The sequence below is a fragment of the Siphateles boraxobius genome, unplaced genomic scaffold (genome assembly GCF_051911475.1).
Source record: "Siphateles boraxobius isolate OS27281-9 unplaced genomic scaffold, OSU_SipBor_1 77, whole genome shotgun sequence".
In the NCBI taxonomy this organism is placed as follows: Eukaryota; Metazoa; Chordata; class Actinopteri; order Cypriniformes; family Leuciscidae; genus Siphateles; species Siphateles boraxobius.
This window is the reverse complement of record NW_027509205.1, coordinates 20,789,091-20,811,698: the sequence shown is the minus strand read 5'-3', so window position 1 is coordinate 20,811,698 and position 22,608 is coordinate 20,789,091. Positions and strand designations below refer to the sequence as shown.

The 22,608-nt window shown below is 37.0% G+C and overlaps 2 protein-coding genes across 3 annotated transcripts; both read left to right on the top strand.

Moving 5' to 3' along the window:
- The window catches only part of LOC143725548 (uncharacterized), a 66,666-nt gene that overhangs the window by 20,645 nt on the left and 23,413 nt on the right, over positions 1 to 22,608 (top strand).
- Positions 2,365 to 16,996, top strand: LOC143725509 (uncharacterized). 3 transcript variants are annotated; one of them, XM_077217967.1, is made up of 6 exons: positions 2,365 to 2,472; positions 5,626 to 6,291; positions 6,915 to 6,956; positions 8,055 to 8,681; positions 10,386 to 11,491; positions 11,882 to 16,996. In XM_077217967.1, the coding sequence occupies exons 1-6, from the start codon at positions 2,457 to 2,459 to the stop codon at positions 13,445 to 13,447; spliced, it is 4,023 nt and encodes a 1,340-aa protein (XP_077074082.1). In that variant the 5' UTR covers positions 2,365 to 2,456; the 3' UTR covers positions 13,448 to 16,996. The 3 variants fall into 3 exon arrangements, with proteins under 3 accessions (XP_077074082.1, XP_077074081.1, XP_077074083.1); XM_077217966.1 differs by having other exon boundaries at positions 5,626 to 6,300; XM_077217968.1 differs by lacking the exons at positions 6,915 to 6,956; positions 8,055 to 8,681.

Genomic DNA, 22,608 nt, shown 5'->3' with positions numbered 1-22,608 from the left:
CGATGTTGAAATGAAATTAACAGCTGGATGTGCCAAAAATGTTCTTCAGTTAAATAAAGATAAAACAGAGGTCATTGTATTTGGCAATAAAGATGAAGTATCAAAGGTGAAAGAATACATTGACTCCGGGGGTCTAGAAACTAAACATGAATTCAGGAATCTCAGTGTCATCCTGAATTCTGATTTTAGTTTCAGAAGACACAAAGCCATAACTAAATAAGCCTACTACATTTAAAAACATAGTAAGAATCAGATCTTTTGTGTCTAAGCACGACCCAGCGAAGCTTATTCATGCATTCATTACCTGCAGGGTAGATTACTGCAATGGACTTCTTACTGGCCTTCCTAAAAAGACTATTAGACAGTTGCACCTCATAAAAAATGCTGGTGCCAGGCTCCTGACCCAAACCAGCAAACTGAACATTTTACACTAGTAGTACTTTTAAATGTATACAAATCCCATAATAGCCTTGGACCAAAATACATGTCAGATATGTTGGTTTAGCTCTCTTAACAATTTAGCTCTCAGATCGGAAGGGATCAAGCCAGTTAATAACACTAGGGCAAATTAAAGGTGTTTAGGTATTATGGCACCCGCAGCTGAACCAGAATCTAGAGGATTGCTATTTTTTTTTTCAAATAGTTTTTTCTGTGAAGCATTGGATTACCATAGTGTATGAAATGTGCTATAAATAAATTTAACTGGCCAAACAGTACTTTTGTCAAGTTTGCTCAATTTGTTGCATAAATTTTGATATGTTGTGTTGAAATATTGAAAATATTTAATTGTGTTGTGTACAACTCAAGATCTGTATGCAGCATGAACTGAAACCATTGTAAATGTTCCAGTAAGTCACTTGACCAGTGAACACAACCACTAAAACAAAATTCTGCTTGTAAAAAGAAAATATTTTTTACCTTCCAAACTGATGAAGAACACAGTGAAAACACACATGCTGATGGTCATTTTGAACAGTTATCAGGAACTGATTTGTGTTGTTTCTCTTGATGAAGCTCCTGAAGATCTGACTGATCTGATGAACATTCAGTGAAGATCTTCAGTCTCTATAACTTTCATCAGGAAGTCACACACTAGCAATGAAACCAGTTACATCCACTAGATGGCATAAGAAATGGCATAGCATAACACATCAAATCAAATGAAAATAGGGAAATTATGATAATATTACTAAATATTATTTACTTTACCAAACAAAACAGTGAGAATCAAGAAGGTAATTATGGAAATTTAATTTTTAGTTTTATTGATGTTGTAAATTTAATGTATTATATGTATGAAAGACAGTGTTAGCTATCATGAATCAGTAACACTTTACAATAGGTTTCATTAGTTAAAATTAGCTAATAATGAACTGCACTTCTACAGCATTTATTAATCTTAGTTAATATTAATTTCAGCATTTACTAAAACATTAAAATCAAAAGTTGTATTTGTTATTATTAGTTAATGCACTGACTGTGACATAACATGAATAAACACTTATAGTATTAACTAAGATATAGCCTACAGTAACAAATGTGTTGCTCATGGTTAGTTCATGTTAGTTCATACATGAGTAATGAACAAATGAACCTTATTGTAAAGCGTTACTATGAAATCAAAGATATAAGTTCCTTACAATTTAGAGTTGGACATGGACTTAAGATTTAATTTAACTAACTGTTAGATGTATTTCCCCTTGCACTTTTATTCCTTGGATAAAAACGAATGACATTGTCACTCAGAATGCGTCTGAAATCGAGTTATACTTTTATTGTAGTTAAGAATAACTCGCATGCTGGAGCAACTTTTAGAGTAGCATGGTGATGGTAGGATAAATGTAATTTTCCGTATTAGCTTAAACGTTAAACGTTGTGACCCCATTGAAACACCTCAACATGTGCAAGTTAAAGGAGGAAATGTGTCCTGGACTCTTGTGAAAGTGAACAGCTCCAGAGACTCAGGCCTCTATACAGCACGACTCATCACTGATAATCATGTGTCTGAGGTGACCGCTACACTTGTTGTAAACAGTAAGTATATTACTATAATATATCTGTATTCTGGGAATAACATTAACTTACCTATACAAAACATAAAACAAAACAAAACAGATAACTTCCCTCACTCCCTAACTAACCATTAAGCAGGAGAAAAGTTCTGGGTATCCTCCACCCTACATTACCCACAAACTCTTAACTAATCATAAATGAAAAGAAAAATAATTTCAGAAGTCACGTTAGGACACACATTGTGACCACTGACACCAAAAAGCGCGACCAGCGCTCATAGGGGCGTCTATGTAGGCTATTTATAGAAGTGGGGTCCTGAAAATGCAGCCGACTGTTGACAGATAATATTGCACCCATACACGACACACACAGGCGCGTGTTCTCTTCTCCATTTTAGAACAAACTTTTAGCCTACTTTCGATTTTGTTAAGAACATGTAGGCTATGGCGTCCAGTTTAGGTAAGTAAGACTCAAATCAGACCATGTTTAACGAGCCAAAATACCATATTTAGTCTACTGAAATCCTAACAATTATTTTTTAATTTTAATTTTTTTAAATAATAGTACAGTAGCCTAACGTTAAATATCTAAATACTGGAAAATATGTCGGTACGGCCTGCTTTACGGAAATACACTTTTCTTCTATCGTAATCTAATGGAGCAACGCAGTTTGTTCGAATACGTTTTCCAGTGGTAGGGTACGTGCATATGATACGCTTGGGTATTAGTCGTGTGGGGTGCGTGTGTATTACACGCAATAAATGGCGTATCAAATGCGCGCAAAAACTGCGTATCATATGCACGTAAAAACTCATTTACGCGTATAAATTACACGGTAATACACAATGCGTGCTATAGAGACGCATTTACGTGAGAACAGGCTGTTTGAATAGTTAGGCAGCGATGTGGTAAACAGGGACCTGCACAGGAATTATGAGGGGCAGTTGCTCTGACCTGAAAAAAGGGCTTCCCCTACATTCAGTTGTGCTTCTTGCTCGTATTCAGTTCTGATGGTAGGCTACGGGCAACTACGCATGATTTGTAGTATGATTGCGTAAAGGGAACAGGAATTCCGGTAGGGAACAGAATCGACTGCTAAACCCAGGGCCGATCCTGAACTCCCCCTGGGGCCCTAAGCAAAAGGGGCCCTCTACCTCACCTGTGACGCCGTGAGCTATGTAAACCATTTGCCATTGCCACACAATCACACCTGACACTTCAGTGCTCCCAATACAATCCTCCCTCCTTTAAACAAAACAGTCAAAGAATAAGTACAACAATATAGAACAGAATGAGGTTCAAACAAATAATATTTATTGAATAGAGTATTTTCTATAGAATGTTAACATAACAAGTGAATATTAACGTAAACATAAATAAGAAGAAAATAATAAATTATAACCCTGAGCTTTGGCTTTTGGGATTAACTTTGGTTCTCTCTACAGCCTGGGTATTTTCGGCATCAGTATGATTTTTTTTATTTATTATTATGCATGTTGAAGCAATTCTTGATTTATGGTTATTATTTACCGAGGGATGTGCATCCATATTGACCAGTATGTCCAGCTAATCAACATTTTAAATTCAATATAGCCTATAAATCAATAGTCAATCAATGTCAAATTGTCAATACATTGCTTTCTATCTTGCATAATTAGTGCAGTTGTTTAGAGTTTTTAACTACACTGAGACTAGATAATCAGTTTCTTGTTTTATAAATGTGACTTTGATGAGTAGTGCCATCATTCACGTGCATGTATTGTACAGTATGTCTGGTCTCCACATATTTCTGCTTGAAAAATGCGAGTTTCATTTCGTGCACGCGCATATGAACGCACGATAACACACGCGACGCGGTTATGTTTTCCGAGCTGCAGTAAACAAACACCGTTGCACTTTGTCGTTTGTCAAAAACAAACGTAATAATTTTTTTTATTTTACTCTCACTTTTGTCAGGCACAAAGTGATGCAAGAGATGCACTGCCTGCCCAGCTAGGTTAGCAAGACCGAAAAACATCAAACTTTGCTGACATCAAACTTAGAGAGGAGAGAACACAAGTTTACCTGATTGTTGTTCCCGCAATTCACTCTCATGGGTTTTTTCTTCTTCCTCTTTTCGTGACCAGAAGGATAGTTTCGCTTCATTTTGTCATGGATGTTGTACACATTAATTGACACGCTATGACACGAGATGGAGGCGGGGCCTTAAGTAATTTGTGGGGTCTTACGCACCGGTCGCGTGCAGCGCTGCAGCCACGTAAACAGTTTGCCCTTACCTTACTGACTTTCACTTTCGGTGCACGAATGGAAGTGAATGAGGCTTTGCGATTTAAAAAAAATAAATAAAAAATGTATCTAGGCCTATGTGAAATTCTGCAGCCATTGTACGATTTTTTTTTTTTCTCGGAAGGGCAACTTGAGTCGAGAAGGGCATATGGGCAGTTGCCCGGGCAACCTGAGCAACCCCCCTGTGCACGTCCCTGGTGGTAAATGATATAGCTTAGGCAGAATTAATAATAATAAGCAAAAGTTGTCACTTCGAGAAAACATAAGGTAGCACATTTTTCAGTAACATTTAGGCTTAATCAAATTTACCACTTCATCAAAGGTTGTAGCATACCATTTTATTTTTACTTTCGTCATTTCGCAACACTCATACAGGGCTATAGACATATTCCTGTAATATTTTGGTCATACTGTAAAAAGACGTTTACTTACGTTTTAAGTTTAATTTTTAAAAATTTTGTTTGTCAGAATAAAAAGGGTTTCGGAGATCCACCCATGGGCTTCAAAAAACCATTTTGAATAGGAATAAAAGTAAGAAATAAATAATAAAGAGCATATGCGATATGCGACTAATCTTTGACATGCATTGCCTTCAATATAGAGCATGTAGCCTATGAACAGCACTAGTAAAATCCCAGGACATCCCTAGTCTGAACGTTCACTGCTATAAGCATTGTCTGATGTGATAATCGATTAATTCATAACGAGACAGCGGCGATTTTATAACAGGTTACATTTGACAGCTACTGAGTTACAAAATAGAGTAAATGAAGTAGCCTAAGGTAATTGCTCTGATCAACATGTAACATGAGAATGAGCGAGTTTGAAAATAATTTGTGCACACATGGTCACTCTCACTCAGCTTGGCTGCAGCATGACTTTTGTCATTGTGTGGCTACAGTAACGCCAAAGCCATATTATTTTGATCATGGCATGTAACCTAGCCAATATCCAAATTCACACCCATTCACACAGACATATGAATATTCAAATTGTAGAATAGTTCTGTTGTTTCAGGTTTATAGATTCTAGGTTTATGTTTATTATTATATGTCATATTATACATTTTTGCATTCTGCTCGTTTTGTAGATTTCAAGTATTTTAGTTCATACAATGATAAATTGATTTCAATCACCATGGGTTTTGTGATGTTATTTGCCATAAATGCAATACATTGACTGCTATAATATTGTGAGATAATAGTGGCCGTTTGTAGTTGGGTTTGGGCCTATTTGGGAGAAAATCCAGGGCCGTTTTTTTTTACTCCCAATCCGTCCCTGACTCACTTGGTTGAGTATAACTGTTATTTGTGTTCTCTGTTCCAGTGAGTGATTTGAGGATTGTTCTGCTGGGGAAGAATGTAACAGAAAACAGCCGAGTGGGAAACTTCATCTTAGGAAGAGCAGCGTTTGAGAGTGAAACTCCTGCTGATGTAGAGCTGCACATTGAGAAACACAGAGGAAAACTGAAGGAGAGAGACGTCAGAGTCATCAACGCTCCTCAACTACTACATCCACATCTGTCAGTCTCTCAGATCACACAGGGAGTGAAAGAGTGTGTGAATGTGTCTGCTCCTGGACCTCATGTGATCATACTTGTCCTGCAGCAGAACGACTTCAGTGATAATAACAGAAACAGAGTGAAATATGTGCTGAATGAATTCAGTGAGGAGGCTCTTAAACACACTATAGTGCTGACCAATGAGGAAGAGATACACAATAACTGTATTAATCAATTAATAAACGAGTGCGGAGGTGGACATCTTCAGTTTGATGAAAGAAAATCAGGATTGCACTCTGAGATACTTCGAAGAGTAGAGAAGATACTCAAAGAAAACCAGGTCCAATTTCTAATCTGTGACTTGTATGAGGAAGCAAGAGAAGAAGCGTCAGAGGATGAAGAGCAGAGCAGATCTAGAAGTTCAGTCACAGCAGAAGAAGAGCGAGATCTTGACCATGAAGATGATGGAAAAATCAAAAAGAATACCTTGCGTAAAGAAAGTTAGTTTAACCCTCACATACACATCACTTCCTTCAAGAGAAATAATAAATTGAGAAAATATATTTTTTTTTATAATGATAAATGATAATACAAAATTAGTATTAAACGATCAACGGGATGTTTATTGCTAAAATAAACAAACAAACAAACAAACAACAAAACAAAAGTATCATTCAATTTTAATTTAAAAAAAATTGTATAAATCACATGGAATTTTTTATGTAACTCATGTAATTGACCCAATAAACTTATATTCAATTTTCATTATTTAATTTTTTTCAGTTGTCAATATTGTATTCAATTGACAGGTTTGTATTCAGTCTGCAAGGACAATGCAAAGATCCCCTGACAAGGAATCCAAAAACAAGACTGGTGGTTAAAAAAAAAAAATTCAGATGTAATTAGTCTTGAAAAAAATGAAAAACGTGTAATTTACTTTCTCATGCAGGAAATAAACTTTTGTGTTTTATGAAAAAAAGATTATAATACTGAGGTGGAATAACATTTTGACAAATTGTTATTTTTGTGTGAATTATTTCTTCAATATATAAAGATAACAGAATTTTGTAAAAGAATTTGCAAAGTTTTTAATTGCATGTTATTTTATTTGCAGTTAAAAGAAGACGGCGGAGTCCATCTCTTGAACGACCTAGTAGTAAGTAAACAAATATGATAATTCATAATATTCAATTAGCTAAATGATGCTGCACATTATATAATGACTGTTGAAGATTTATTAATAGTTATTATAGAGGTGATCGTTCCATTTAAATTAATAAAAATTGAATAAATCACATTAAAAATTTTATTCTACCCATGTGATGGCCGAACCTGTGGCCACACATTGATAAGGGTAACAGATACGCAGTCATTCACGATACATACCTTTATTTACATACTGATAGTAATTTTCTTTCTCTTTATCATTCAGTTATATTTTAGTTTAGTATAGTATAGGATTTAAGGTTCAGGTATAATAAAATCACTACACAGATTTTGTTTGACAAATTTGCAAAAGCTTTATTTATACATGTTACTTCGTCCGTTGGTTTGGAGTGCACACTTACTGGCTTGTGTTGTACTATGTCTGTTTCCTTATCCTTGTTTCTATTTGAGTTTAAGTTACCGTGGCATGGAGGTTGGATGAATGGCGTTGGCTGGAGGTGTGTGTCTTTCTGTCATCGCGACCTTGACTGACAAAGGGCTGAGGCGCGTGCAGCAGTAAATATTTATGGTCTGAGCATTCCTGGGGGGGGGGGGAATGCTCAGACTTTTTTCTTTTATTCCTGAAGAAAATGAAATTTATGTTTTTGATTGGTTCCAATTTATTTCTATTTAACATTTGTTGGTTTGTATTCTTATATTGTTTGTTTGTTACTCTATTTACTTTGATTAGTTAACTTGTAACTAATTTGTTGATTGTATGCTTTCCCCTGTCTTGTTTAAGTGAGCTCACCGTCTGTGATAAATACCTGTTTGTTGTCTCATTTGGGGGGTAATTTTTGTTCTGTTCAGTTCTCCTTAGTTTTCGTTATATTGCGTTAATATTTGTTTTGTTTACTTTAGTTTATTTAAGTCTAGCTAGATTATTTGTTAGAACAAGTTGATTTATTTTGAATCCTTTAATTGGGACCTTTTCTTATTTTTTGGGTAAAATAAAACCCATTTTTTTGTTGGAAATCCTGTGTCCTTGTGCCTTACTACTTGGCTATATCTGACAACCCACTAAACTAATGTCATGTTTGTTTCTCAGTGGCAGAGAGTGTCAGTGTTCTGCCGAAGCTGAATGTGGTTCTGTGTGGGAGTAACAGAACATTAAAAGTCTCCATATCAAACCTGATCCTGAATCAGAGAGACAGAAGACCCGAGCTCAGCTCAGAGTGTGTGAAGCTGGAAGGAGAAGCTCATGGACGTCTGATCACTCTGGTGGAGCTTCCAGCTCTGACTCGACTCTCACAGGAGGAAGTGATGCGTCAGGCTCTCCGCTGTGTGTCTCTCTGTGATCCTGGAGTTCATGTTTTCCTCTTCATTATTCCTGTCGGTCCACTTTCTGATGAAGACAAAACAGAAACAGAGGAGATTCAGAAAATATTCAGCTCAAAGATCAACAACCACATCATGTTTCTCATAATCCAGAAGTCAGAGCATGAGACAGAAGAACAGAATGAGGCAATGAAGTCTGTCATTGACTGTTTTGGGGGAAGACACCATTTCCTTGGTCCAAACCCACAAGTGTCCATGTTGGTGACTAAACTGGAGCAGATGATGGAAGAAAATAGTGGAATTCCTTTCTCCACTGAAACATTTTTGGAAGCACAAATAGAGAAATTTGAAGAAATGAGGAAGAAAATCTCATTAGACACACAGATTCGACAACAAGGTAATGATCAGAAAATGTATGTCTCACACCCACTTTAAATGATAAAACATGTGTGCATTCACTACTGGAAGGGGGAGAAAGTGCACATAATCTCAGTCAGACCTTTGCACACACAATCTCCAAAAAGACCAGGGTCGGGTTTCACCAGCCGCTCGTTCAGTTCTTTCTTAAACTGGAATGTAAAGTCCACACTAGAGTTTTAGTAACTACTAGCTAGTTTGTAACTAACTCTGTACTTTATTCCGTTGCACCATTTGTTTGTAAGGCAGAAAGTAGCTAGTAGGTTGTAAACTCTCTGTAAAGTAATGCGTAGTCGCACAATATGACGTTTACCCTCGATGATCCAATAGCAGCCTTCAAATACGTGAGCAGAAGTTGTTTAAATGCCGGCAATTTCAATTTATCCTTCATTTTAACTTCTTTTGCCTCACGTAACTAACGGTAAAAATACGTTTCCATTAAATATGACACTGAATCATCAAAAACATAAGTGTTTTTATGTAAATAACATTCAGAAACTACATTTTTAAAACAAAATTAATTAGGGTAATGATACTAAAAAACATAAGAAATAACATTTATTGATTATGACTGATTTTATTTGACGTGCACAACACTGATCGATGGGACAGCCGTGCGCTGTAGGAAGGATTCGTGTTGATGAGCCGCTAATAAAGTAATCTATTCACATAATGTTCTCTCTCTTAAAATGTAAGCGAGTGTAAATGTCAGCATTATCATATATATATGTCTAAAGAATTGCAGTCTGTCAGGTAAAAGAAGAGCTTTTGATGCAGTTCAGTCTGTCTGCAATTTTAGTCCAACCCTGATCGGAGGCTGCCGAAAATATTTATTTATTACTTATAAAAATAATATTTATACTCTAAACAAATTACAGTTGATCTCCGGTCCTCCGAAGCTTTTAACTGTTTAACTGTCAACTCGTTTAAGATCTGTGGGTGATTGGGCTTTCTCTTCGTTTGCTCCAAAACTTTGGCACTCTCTGCCGTCTGAGATCAGGCAAGCGTTGTTTTTAAAGCTTCCCTCAAAACATACTTTTTTAGGGTAGCTTTTATTTGATTTATTTGATTACTTCAACTATTTTTTTCTATACCATTCACTTGTGAAACTGTTTTGATGCCATTTATATATTTGTATTGTATATTTTGAATGTACTTCAAATGTAGCACTCCTTAATGAATAATTTCTTTTATATTGTTGTATTTCTCTTTTATTTTTTCTTATTTTTGTGAAGCGCTTTGAGATTTAACTTTTAATATAAAATAAAGTTTATTATTATTATTTAGCAGAATTTGGTTATGGTCCACCTAAGTTTGGTGCTTACTAAAGTTTTAAAACCACACAGTTGCTGAAAGATTTCGATGCATTAAGAATTGTTTTGGAATCAGATCTCAACACCCTCCAAACAGAGATTAAAACCAGTTTCAGTAAGCCTTAAAGAAATGTTAGTACAAAGAAGTAATTTCAGGAAATTGTCAGGGATGATGTGTTAAATATATTTTCTTCATTTCAAAATTAAGCATTCACATAATTATGCCAAATTCACATAAGATTCAAATTCTCAATTTACCTAATTTCAGTTTGTTCTTTTGTATTAGTAACAATTCAGACAGATTGCTCCTAAATGTTTGTAGGATTTGACTTTAAAAGACTAGCAGCATGACTCAGTTTTCTCTTTTTCAGATTCAAGAGAGGTTTCAGGTGATGTGAGGATTGTCCTGCTGGGAAAAACTGGAGTTGGGAAGAGTGCAACAGGAAACACAATCTTACGGAGAGAAGCATTTAAAGAAGATCTGTCTCAAGAGTCAGTTACTAAAGAGTGTCAGAGAGAGACGGCTGATATTGATGGCAGACACGTTACCGTGATTGACACTCCAGGACTGTTTGATACTAAAGTTAGTCATGAAGAGATCCAGAGAGAAATCACCAACTGCATCTCCATGATTCTGCCAGGACCACATGTGTTTCTGTTACTGATATCAGTGGGACGATTCACTCATGAGGAGGAAAACGCTGTCAAGATCATTCAAGAGACTTTTGGTGAAAACTCATTAATGTACACTATGGTGCTCTTCACCAGAGGAGATGATCTGAAGAAGACGAAGAAGACCATTGAAGAGTATCTGGATAAACCTGGATCTGCTTTGATGAACCTCGTTAAACAGTGTGGAAACAGATACCATGTGTTCAATAATAATGAGACTGGAGACTGTGAGCAGGTGTCTATATTACTGCAGAAAATCAATGACATGGTGACAGCAAATGGAGGGAGTTACTACACATGTAAGATGTTCAGACAGATGGAAAGAGAAAAACAAGAAGTTCAAATGAAGAAGCTAATGGCCAAAGTGGAGGAACTGAACAGAGATAGAGACAAACTCCTGGTCAAACATGAAGAAGAGAAAGAGAAAATAAAGATGACGTTGGAAGAAGAAATAAACATTCATAATGCAGAGAAGAAGAGAATAGAAGAAGAATTTAAGGAAAAGATAGAAAAAGAACAAAATGTGTGGGATGAATCTTATCAGAGACTTAAAGAAGAGAGAGATGAAATAAAAAGAGAGAATGAGAGAATAAAAAGAGAGAAAGAAGATCTTCAGGTCAAACATGAAGAAGAAATAGAAAAGATGAAAGATGAGAGGAGGAAGCGGGAGGAAGAACAATGTAAGATGTATGAAGACAAAATTAAGGTAATAGAACAACAGAAGCCAGATGAACTGAAGAGAGTAAAACCTGCAAACTATGAAGAAGACAGAAGAAAAGACATCGAGAACATGATAAATCTACAGGTAAGTGATCAATGTAAATCAAGGCTCAGGAGCATTTAGAGGACTTTTTATAGTATAACCATTAAGAGTTGAGTTCAGATTCCCTCATTCACATTTTTTTTCTGTACGGACAATACTACACATTTACAACCTACAAACTGGACATGCAAATATAACACCACAGATAATTACGTTTTCATCCCTTTAAAGGGACAGGTTTTAATTAATATTGTCTATAATCTCCAAAATGCTTATTGCAAAACTATTTCTTATCTAAATTTTTATTGTCGTAGTTCTTCATTATAATATATATATTGTTTCTAATCTGTGTATCAGGCTATTATCTCTGCTAAAGTGACAATAACAAATTACATTTATTTGTTTTATGTGAATCTGTTCATGTATTTACAGAAAGATGAAACTGGTCAAAACCAAAAGCTTGGACCAAAAACCAATGAACAGCTTGAAGAACTCTATGATAAACTAGATCTGAAAAAAAGATGTCAAGATAAAATGAAAACAGCAGACATTCTTCAAATCCCCAAGTCTTCATTTCAGTCTCAGGAGCCACAGGAAGAGAATGAACTGGTAAACTCATTCCTACAAAAGCTGATTAACATGGACTACAGTGCAAGAAACACAGTCATAAAACATAGAAAGAAAGAAGGTAACAAAGACAGTGCAAGCCCTGATATTCACCCAATGGATGTTCAGATGGCCGTGTTTCATTGTGCCGATGGTCTCCTGAAGCAGCTGATGGTGACTAAACTCTCACAGTGTCAGTATTCACTGCCTCTGCTTGTTCCTGATCCATTCACTCAACAGATTGAGTTTCCTCTCTGGACATTCAGACAAATCAGCAAGAGCTGGAAGAAGAAAGACTCCAATAATGAAATCATCAGTCAAATTCAACCGGTCTACAAGGCTGAGACTCCAATGGTGGCTTTCTTCAGGTTTGGTTCAGTGTCTTCATCTAAGTCTCAGCTGATAAACGGCCTCATCAATGAGAAACACCACACGTTCTTCCACAGGAATTGCTCAGGCAGCAGCAGAACCAGATTACTGATGGACGGAGTGGTGGAGATCGCCTGGTACTGCCCTTCTGGGAAAATGACTGATGCATTTGATGACTGTGTTGCTTTCTGTAATCTTCATGGTGATGCAGCAGCCAATGAGAAACAATATGAGATTCTGACCAGCATGGCTTCAGTAAACGTCCTCTTCTTACCTGATTTTGGACAGAAGAACCAGTATAAAGGTTTGGTGAGATCACTCTTCAAATCTCCTCAACCTCTCATTTGTCTGCTCACTGACAATGACTGTGATGAAACTGAACTGGGGAATGAAAAATTCATAATTGGTCTTATGGACAAAAACCAATCTAACATATCTAATCAGATAAGAGAGATGATCAAAGTGAATTTGACTGAGAAGAAAATGACCTTCAAACTTGAAGATGTGGCCAAACACACAGGAATCAGAGTAGATGAGGAGGATCCAGAGTGTCGGGGAGGGAAAGAGGCAGCGGTCCAGATCATGGGATTACTGAGAGGAGAAGATCCATCAACAGTGAAAGAAACAAACCTGCCCTGTCAGGGGAAACTGTGGCATGACTGGTGTAAAATCAACAAAGAGCTGCATCATCTACGAGGAGAAAATCTAGAGGAAGATAAAAGTAACAAACTCAAGAACATGAGAGAAATAAGAGAAAAGCAAGTGGGCCAAGGACAGAGTGAGTTCATGAAAACATTCATTGAAACAATAAAATCACAGAGTAAGAATGAAAAAAACTATTTCCTCAGATGGATGATGAACCTGTTTGATGACTTCACTTTGGAGAAGCTCTGTGATCTTCATAAAGAGTATAATGTTACATGGAATAAAGTCAGAGATGATGATCTCTGGATTTCCAATGGAGCTGATGGATGGAGATGCTGCTCATATTCCTCTGACCTGGGTCACTGCTGTTCTAGATGAACTTGTTAAGAAACTGGGTAAGCAGACCAGAATCTTTGTACTGTCAATTCTAGGGATTCAGAGCTCTGGGAAATCCACCATGTTGAATGCCATGTTTGGACTGCAGTTTGCCGTCAGTGCTGGAAGATGCACTAAAGGAGCTTTCATGCAGCTGGTCAAAATATCAGAGGAGATGAAAACTGAGCTGAAGTTTGACTATATTCTGGTTGTTGATACTGAAGGACTTCGTGCACTAGAACTGGCTGGAAGGTCAACAACACATCGTGACAATGAAATGGCCACATTTGTTGTTGGTCTTGGAAATATGACCCTGATCAACATCTTTGGAGAAAACCCATCTGAGATGCAGGACATCCTTCAGATTGTTGTTCAGGCCTTCATGAGGATGAAGAAGGTCAGACTGACTCCCAGCTGCATATTTGTGCATCAGAATGTCTCTGATATCACAGCTGGAGAGAAAAACATGGAGGGAAGGAGACAACTGCAGGAGAAACTGGATGATATGACAAAAATCGCTGCTAAAGAGGAAGTCTGTGATGCAGAAGGATTCAGTGATGTGATTGCGTTTGATATACAGAATGATGTGAAGTATTTTGCTCAGCTCTGGGAGGGCAGCCCACCCATGGCACCACCAAACCCAAACTACTGCGAGAACGTTCAAGAACTGAAGCAAACTATTCTTACACATGCTTCAAAATCAGATGGCATAAAGCTGACGCACCTAAGAGACCGTATTCAAGATCTCTGGGAGGCTTTGCTTAATGAACAATTTGTGTTTAGCTTCAAAAATTCTCTGGAAATCACAACATACAAGAAACTAGAGACTGAATACAGCAAGTGGACCTGGAGCCTTCGGAGTGCCATGCTGGACATTGAAAACAAGCTTCACAACAAAATAGAAAATGAAGCAATTAATGGTGTTGAGGAAACTGATCTTCAAACAGAACTAAATGCCAAAGGTAAAGAAATTAAAAAGACAATGTCAGATTTCTTTAAGAAAGACAGAGACGCAGCTGTACTGAATCAGTGGAAAGGTTTCTTTGAGATAAAAATCAAACAGCTTCAAGAAAACATTGTGAGAGAAACTAAGAGGAAATTAAATGGGGTTCTTCAGCAGCGTCACCTGAAGAAAAAGATGGATGCTGAGAGGACACATCATGAAAACACACTCTTTGAAAAGAGTAAAGAACTTGCTTTAAAATTCAAACAAGCAAATGATGAAAATGTCATGAAAACACAGTTCGATTCCTTTTGGAAACAACAGACAGCTGAGATCATCAGAGACACTCCTTTAGTCAAAGATATTGACATATTAAAGGATGTGAAAAACATCCTCATTCAGAACTATGAAAGTCTCCCTTTAGACAGTATGAAAGAGAGCAGTGAGCAGAAAGATATGATCTGTTTGCCAAGCTATTCAGAATATGTGCAGTTAAAGAAATCCAGTGGATTTACAGGACCTTTTAAAAATGCGATCAAACGAGGTAAAGAGATAATTGGTCTTGCTATATCTGAAGAGGATGAAGTCCAGATAAGATCTTTAATCACAGACATCGCTGAACACACAGATGAAATGATTCAGTCATATAACATTGAAAAGATGGGCTACAACAACAGCTACATTCAACAACTCATAGATTACACGAATACAAGAATAACACAGCATGAGGGAGGGACAAATGTGAAATATGTGTTTAAGAGAGAATTCTTTGTGGATCTGGTACTTTTCATATGTCACAGAACAAACAAGACATTCACTGATCAATACAAAATGTTCAGGGAAACCAATGATCCTGTTCTTTATTTTGAGAGGAAGAGTCAAGAGTATTACAGGATTTTCCAGAAATACTGTCAAGGAGCTAAATCAGCTACTATTTTTGGTGAATTTGTTTGTAATAAACTTAAAGAGGCCGTTAAGCAGAATATCTACAAAAAAACTGCCAGAGATTTAGCAGATGAAATGAGGACAAACTGTGAATCACTAAATGGGAACCGATCAAACCTGGAGAAACACATCTTGAGGAGACTGGCAGAAAAACATGATTTCAAAGGTTACATGACCTACATTAAAAATCCCAAAGAACACTTCAAGAATTTCATCCGAGATGAAGTCAGTCAGTACATCACTGAAAGATTCAAATATAGTGTTCGACCCAAGATGGAAAATAACATTGAACTGCTGCAGCAGAAGATCACAAACGCAGCACATGAATCCACCAAACAGGCTGTAGAGACTAATGGAGAAGCTTATCTGTGGTTGAGTCATTTCACAAAACAACTCTCTGATGTGCAGTTATTGTCTCTAAATGACTTCACTGGAGTGAATCATGATGATGTTGAAGTCAGCTTCATAGAAGAAGTGATAATGAAAGAACTTCCTTCTATAATATCTGACATACGCCGTAAATTCAGTACTAAAACATTTCCAGTAAAGCTGGAACACACATACAGACCAGATGAGCTTCTGATCGATCACTTCTGTCAGTGCTGTTGGGTTCAGTGTCCTTTCTGTGCAGCGATCTGCACAAACACGATAGAAGGCCATCCTGGAGATCACAGTGTTCCTTTCCATCGTAATAATGGACTGAATGGGTGGTTTTACAGAGGAACAACAAACCTATCTATCAACATCTGCACATCAGCAGTAGCCAGTGATCGATATTTCTATCCAAATAGCTCAGATGATACAGTATTCTGGAAGGAATACAGAAAAGGAGGTCCTAAATATTCTGCATGGAGTATTACTCCGGATCTCTCTGAACTGCCGTACTGGAAGTGGTTTGTGTGTCAATTCCAGGAAGATCTGGAAAAGCACTATGAAAAAACCTATCAGGGACATGGCAAGATTCCAGATGAATGGAGAAAATACTCTAAAGAGGAAGCTATTGAGAGTCTGGATAAATACATTTAATGAAACAATTAACAAGGACTCTGATACACCATACACAGCTGAAATTAGATTATGTCCAACACTTCAGTGAATGTTGCATATACTAAACTAAATATAGCATACTAAAACTGCTCAAAGAAGTAGTTTGCATAATAGATTCAATATAATCAAAATGTTCTGTTCAACACAGTAGTAACTGATCTCTACATAAAGACAGTAGATGTTTGAAGAATATACCAAATATGTAAATTTTTATGAAATCATTTACTTTTACACTAGTTTGTCTCCTGTGGATGTATTGCAAGATGTATTTTACTGCTCTACAAATGCCATTTATTCAGAGACACGTATCTATGACTAAATGCATTTCACTATATCAAAGTAACCAAAAACATGCAGAGTTGAAAATTATACATCATTGTGAGGGTAAAACTTGCTCTCTGTTCTCAGTTAAGTAGAAAAGTACTGTCTGTGCATTACTCTAACATACTGTACATTTCTCCCTCTCCCTCTCCTCGTCTATGGAGACATATTTGCCTGTTGATCCTTAAACATTCTTTGCCTGCTAGCTCATGATATTCTTTATAACAATGTATTCTTGATGTTGATTATATATACCCTATCTGAACAATAAAGCTCTGAAGAAGCTTAAACATGGACACTGTCTTCTGTGTCTGTTTCTTTCTGCGCCTGTGCATTCCTGATTGAAGGGGAAATAGATACTTTTGATAAAATGCTGCAGAAAATGAAAATGGAGCAAATATATTTATTTATTATATTAAAATAGATTATATTACTATTATATTAAATCGATAATAGAATTATCTGTCATACAGATGACTCCAACCGTTTAACTAAACCAGGTTTGTGACAAGTGAAAGCGTAGAACCTCAAGACGTTTCGTTTTTTCCATTTTCATAATTTAACAGCATATTAAAAGCATTTCATAATAAACAATGTTATAATTTGGAAAATTATTTAGAGATAGCAAAGGAAAACCAAAAAAATGTTGAAAGTTAACTTTATTTTGTCCTCTTGAGAGTTTTGATTATTAGATTATATGTTGATTATTACTTTGTGCAAAATATAAAAATGGTCCATACTTCTCTTAAGAGGTAAACCCTGCACCCCTATTGTGTTTTCTCAGTCCCAAGCTCTTCTATGTGCCATACAGGTAGGTGTCAAAATGTAAAAAAAAAACATCTGATCTATTTTTTTTTTTTATTCATATGGGAGAACTGCTTTGGCTCTCTGGGCCCAAGATTATCATCTTTGATGACTATTTTGAGTGTTAAGATTTTTTCTTTTATAAAGTACTACGGCTGCCCTGATGGAGATGTATAACTTATACATTTGAGCTGGAGGCTAGGCTGCAGAAAATGTCACTAAACAAACAATAATGAGCAGATTTTGTGTTTCTAATCACACAATCAGATACTATACAACATTTCCCTCACGTGAGGTTTTCCAGGTGTTCTGGGAGTCTGTTTGTCGATCTGCCAGAAATCTTGTGTACTGGACCAAGACACAGAGGATGGGACAGGGAGGATCCCCAAGCCCTGCACGGAAGATCCAGCTCAGATGAACTGTTCATGTATTCCTGTCGGGTAGCTGCTGGACTGAGGGAACAAGTAATCGCTGATATTTTCGGGGTAAGCGTGGCCACGGTGAGTAGGACCATTATCACCTGGGCTAACTACCGGGGGCCGGTTTCACAAAGCTGTTTTAGACCGGTCTATAGTGTTAGACAAGTCTAAAATTTGCTCATAAACTAGTCTAATGCAAGTTAGACTGTTTCACAAAAATAAAGACTGACTTAATTTAGACCAAAAAAATTGGACACCTTACCCCCAGGCTTACTAATGGCGCTTTTCCACTACACAGTACCAGCTCGACTCGACTCGCCATTGTTTGGTTTTCCAATGTGTAAAACTTGTACCTGTACCTGCTTTCGGGTACTTTTTTTCGTATCACCTCCAGCGTGGTTCTGAGCGAGCTGAGGCGATGCTAAAATGTGACGTGAAAACACTGCAGACTGCTGATTGGTCAGAGAGAATCGTCACTATTCACTGCGTCATCAACAGAGCTGTTTTTTTTCAGCAGTCTTTCATTTTGCTGCCCTCAACCTCTCCTGAAACAACATTTGTCTTCTTGCTGTGAGAAATAGTCACATCCCGAGGATCAAAAACAGCATACACTCGATTTCCTCCATTGTCCTGTGTGTGTGTGGGTAGCGGGTATGTGTCACGTAGTTCCTGTGGCGTCGCTATGACGACCAGGTACTGGTACCATCTGTAATGGAAAACGGAGCGAAAAGCGAGCTGAGGCGAGTCGAGTCGAGTTGAGCTGGTACTGGTAATGGAAAAGCGCCATAAGACTCTGTTACCTTGGCAACCAGCAGTAACAATCAGTTACATTACAAACAGCCAAACCTGTCATAGCTGAGGGAACTCCGCCGGTAACGTCGATGTTGACGCCACACACTCCACTTTCCCGTCCTCCGCTTATCCCCCAGAACATAGGCGACTGTCCACCATATATATTCATCACCATTTCAGTGGTGTCTTTAAGTTTAACTTTAAGTCCTCCTTCCGTTTTTGGATATTTCCTCTTAAATATTTCTTTTTTGGCATCTTGTACCATGTTTTTGTATCTTTTCTGTACGTTTTTAATGCTCCACTCAACGGTCGGATTAACGCTGTTAACTGTCGTAGCAATCTTTTTCCGAATTAAACATTTCTTCTTGTTACTACATTCTCCTCTAAATTTCCCATGTAAAATGTCCTTGTAACTGTTATACTCCTCCAACAAACACATTTTCCGCTGGGGTAAACTGCACTGAGCGGTTGAATGCACTTACTTGATCCGCCATGTTTTTTGTTTTGAAAAGTGTCTTATTTTACCCAGAATGCATTGCAGTGTAGTCCTACTTAAGATAGTCAGAGTCTTAAGTGCTTTGTGCAACGGTCTGATTTAGATGTCGATCTGAAGTCTGACTATCTACTATATCTAAGCCATAGTCAAAGTCTATCTTTGTGAAACCGGCCCCTGTTCTTTGTGTTGGGTTCAGTATCCATTTGGATGTCCAGACAACAAATATGCTCCTCCATGCCAAAGAATTACAGTTTGTTCAGTCCAAACCTGCGAATCATCCTGGATTGCACTGAAATCTGCTGTGAGAGCCCCACATCTCTGACACTCCACTCAGAGATCTTCTCCAGCTACAAGAGCACTACTACATTTAAAGATCTGGTTGGAGTAGCTCCGTGTGGTGCAATGACTTTCATCTCACAGCTTTACACAGGTTCAATCTCCGACAAAGAAGTCCGGCATTTTGGACCTGCTTGAACCTGGAGATGAGGTCATGGCAGACAGGGGTTCACCATCGAGAATAGTTTTGGTGCTAGACTGATCATTCCACCTTTCAAACGTCTAAGCAGTTCAGCAAACACGACTGTGAAAAACACAGGCCATTGCACGCCTCATAATTCTGGTGGGTAATTCGAAAGGTCAAGGAAAACCACATTTGGGATTCTGTTGTGCCACTCACCTTGTCAGGAAGTATCAATCAGATCTGGCGTAATTGCAGTTTTATGGTTAATAACCAGGGACCAATGTTTCTTGAGCAGTGAATGTATACAAGTATATAAGTATAATATAATAAATATTAGATATTTAGACTGAAAGTGTGATTGATTTTTACAATAGTAGTTCAGTAGATTTAGTGTTATAACTTTTGACAGCAGTTTCTTAGAATACATTTTTGTTACTTGTTCAGTAAGTGGCAATGTAGACTTTCAATATTTAACATCATGAAATAACTAATGCTTTGACTTTTTTTTACTTTGTACTATAACATTTGATTATATGTATATTGTCATTATTTATACTAAATTTCCTGAAAATAATTCGACAGACACAATGAAATAGTTGACTACGAAATGCCTTTAAAAAAAAAAAAGAATTCATGAAAACAATAAATGTGTCAAATCAGTTCTGGTGTTCATTGTTATTTCACACAATATATACAATTACTAAATGTGTATGCATATGTATAATCATATATATTACACAAGATCAAATTAAAAATATAATCATGTATTCACCATTACGTACAATAATGTAATATTAATTAACCAAATAATTGTTATAATATTATGTACAATAATGTATCAAATGCGATGTACTTAATATCTGTTACAAAAAATCTAATACAAAATATAATTATGCATTCACCATGGTATGTTCATATTTACATATAATTAATAGCAAGCACTATATACTTACTATATAATGTGAATAAATGTGGGTATATATACAAGTAAAAGAATAAATCCAAAGGTCATGTACTATAATATGAACAGAAACTGTCCATTTATACCACTGAAAGATACACATCCATGTAAACATTATAATAGTACATGTCTAGCTTGTCTTTCATTGATGCTATGAAGGCAACGTCTCGCCAGATCCTGTATTGTGAAATCTGATTTTGTGTCAGTCATAAAGTCACACGACTGTAGACCAGTCACCGCAAGCTGGCCTTAAACCTGCCAGAAGTACTTGTGGGTCTCTATGAGTTTGGCTCGTCCTCTTTGAATATTCATAAATGTAACCTGGGCAATGTTATCAGCAGATTTGCTTTTTACCTCCACTAGTCAAAAATGGAAGGTTTCAGATGATCATGCACTCGTCCATCTGGACTGGCTCCTAGATGTGGTGCTTCTGGGTTGATAATAAAACCACATGGTAGGACACTAACACTGGCTGTCTCAGAATATTTTCTCAAAATATCTGGCTCAAGTTCGAGGCCACGTTTCATAGCACTTGTCTGCCTCGTGCCCTTGATGATTCTTATTGCTACTGAATGACTAGCTGAATCCCCGACCTCATGACAAACCTCCCGGAGCCTGCTCACAGTAACCCTGGATTGCCGCATTTGTCCCCAAGCTGTACATTTAGTCTTGCCTCTTCAATCTGACAAGCGGAACTATGGGTAACCTTTAGACTCCAGATGAAGTGATTGATGGTGTGTGGGCGACTCCTGGGGTCTATATGACCCCAATCGACTTTTGCGTAGTAAATAAACATGGTTCCCTTCATCTCAGTTGTATACATTTTTTTCACTTTTTCTACATTATCTATCTATACACACACACAAAAAAACTGGGCTTGATTCGGTTGTTCTAAAGGTATGTAAAAAAAAAAAAGTCACACTCAGTGCCTTTGGGGTCAATATGACCCCACATTGAAATGAATGGGAAAATCGAAAAAAAATTGTTTGTTTTTTCATTTGTCAAAAAAAATCAATAAATCCAGAATAAATCTGAAAATGTCCATACCGCAATTAAGTCCTGGTACTAGAGCACAAATGCAATGTGGAATGAACTTGATCACTTGCACACACACGTGTACACGCACACAAACACACATAAACGTATGACTCCAATAGAAAGCATTTTTATTTAAATTGGCAAATAAAATCAATAATTACAGCATAAATCTGAAAATTCTCACATATAAATGAAGGCCTGGTACTAGATCACTAATACAATGTGGAATGAACATGATCACACACACATGTGCGCCCACACAGACACAGACACAGACACAAATACACACACAGATAGAGAGAGGTGTGACTGCAATAGAGAGCTTTTTTATAGAAATTGGGAAATAAAATCAATAATTTCTGCATAAATCCGATGACCGATCACGGAAAGTAGAGCCACAAGTAGGTTCTGGGGCATTTTGAGTTATTCATAGATTCTGAAAGTGTAGTCTCCAAGCTTTCCAACGATGTGTAACACATGGAAATCTGATAATATTTGGAGAAGTTGTGGCCATTTGAAGGTAGGCACTCAAAAAAGCTCAAAGATGAGAAAACGGCCTCTAAAGATTGTGCAGTTCTCACCTCTCTCTGCTGGGAGTGACAATAGGGCTCATTTACATCTCATTTAGATAAGCCATACCCCCTGTAAAGCACAGGGGGAGCAAAAAGGTCAGGAAAATGTGCCATCAAAGAAAAAAAAAAAGTTTGCAAACAGGTAATATATAAATAAATGTCTCTTAGCATCTACCGATAAAACTGTATAGGCAACTCTTATGTACACTGAAAAAAAAAATAAGATAAACTCTAGAGAATAGATTCACAGACTAGGAATTTTCTTCGGTGTACTCGTGCAACATGAAACACAAACTTTTGCTAATGATAAATAAGCAATAAACTGATTGATTGATATATTATTTTTATTTTCCATAATCAATCAAA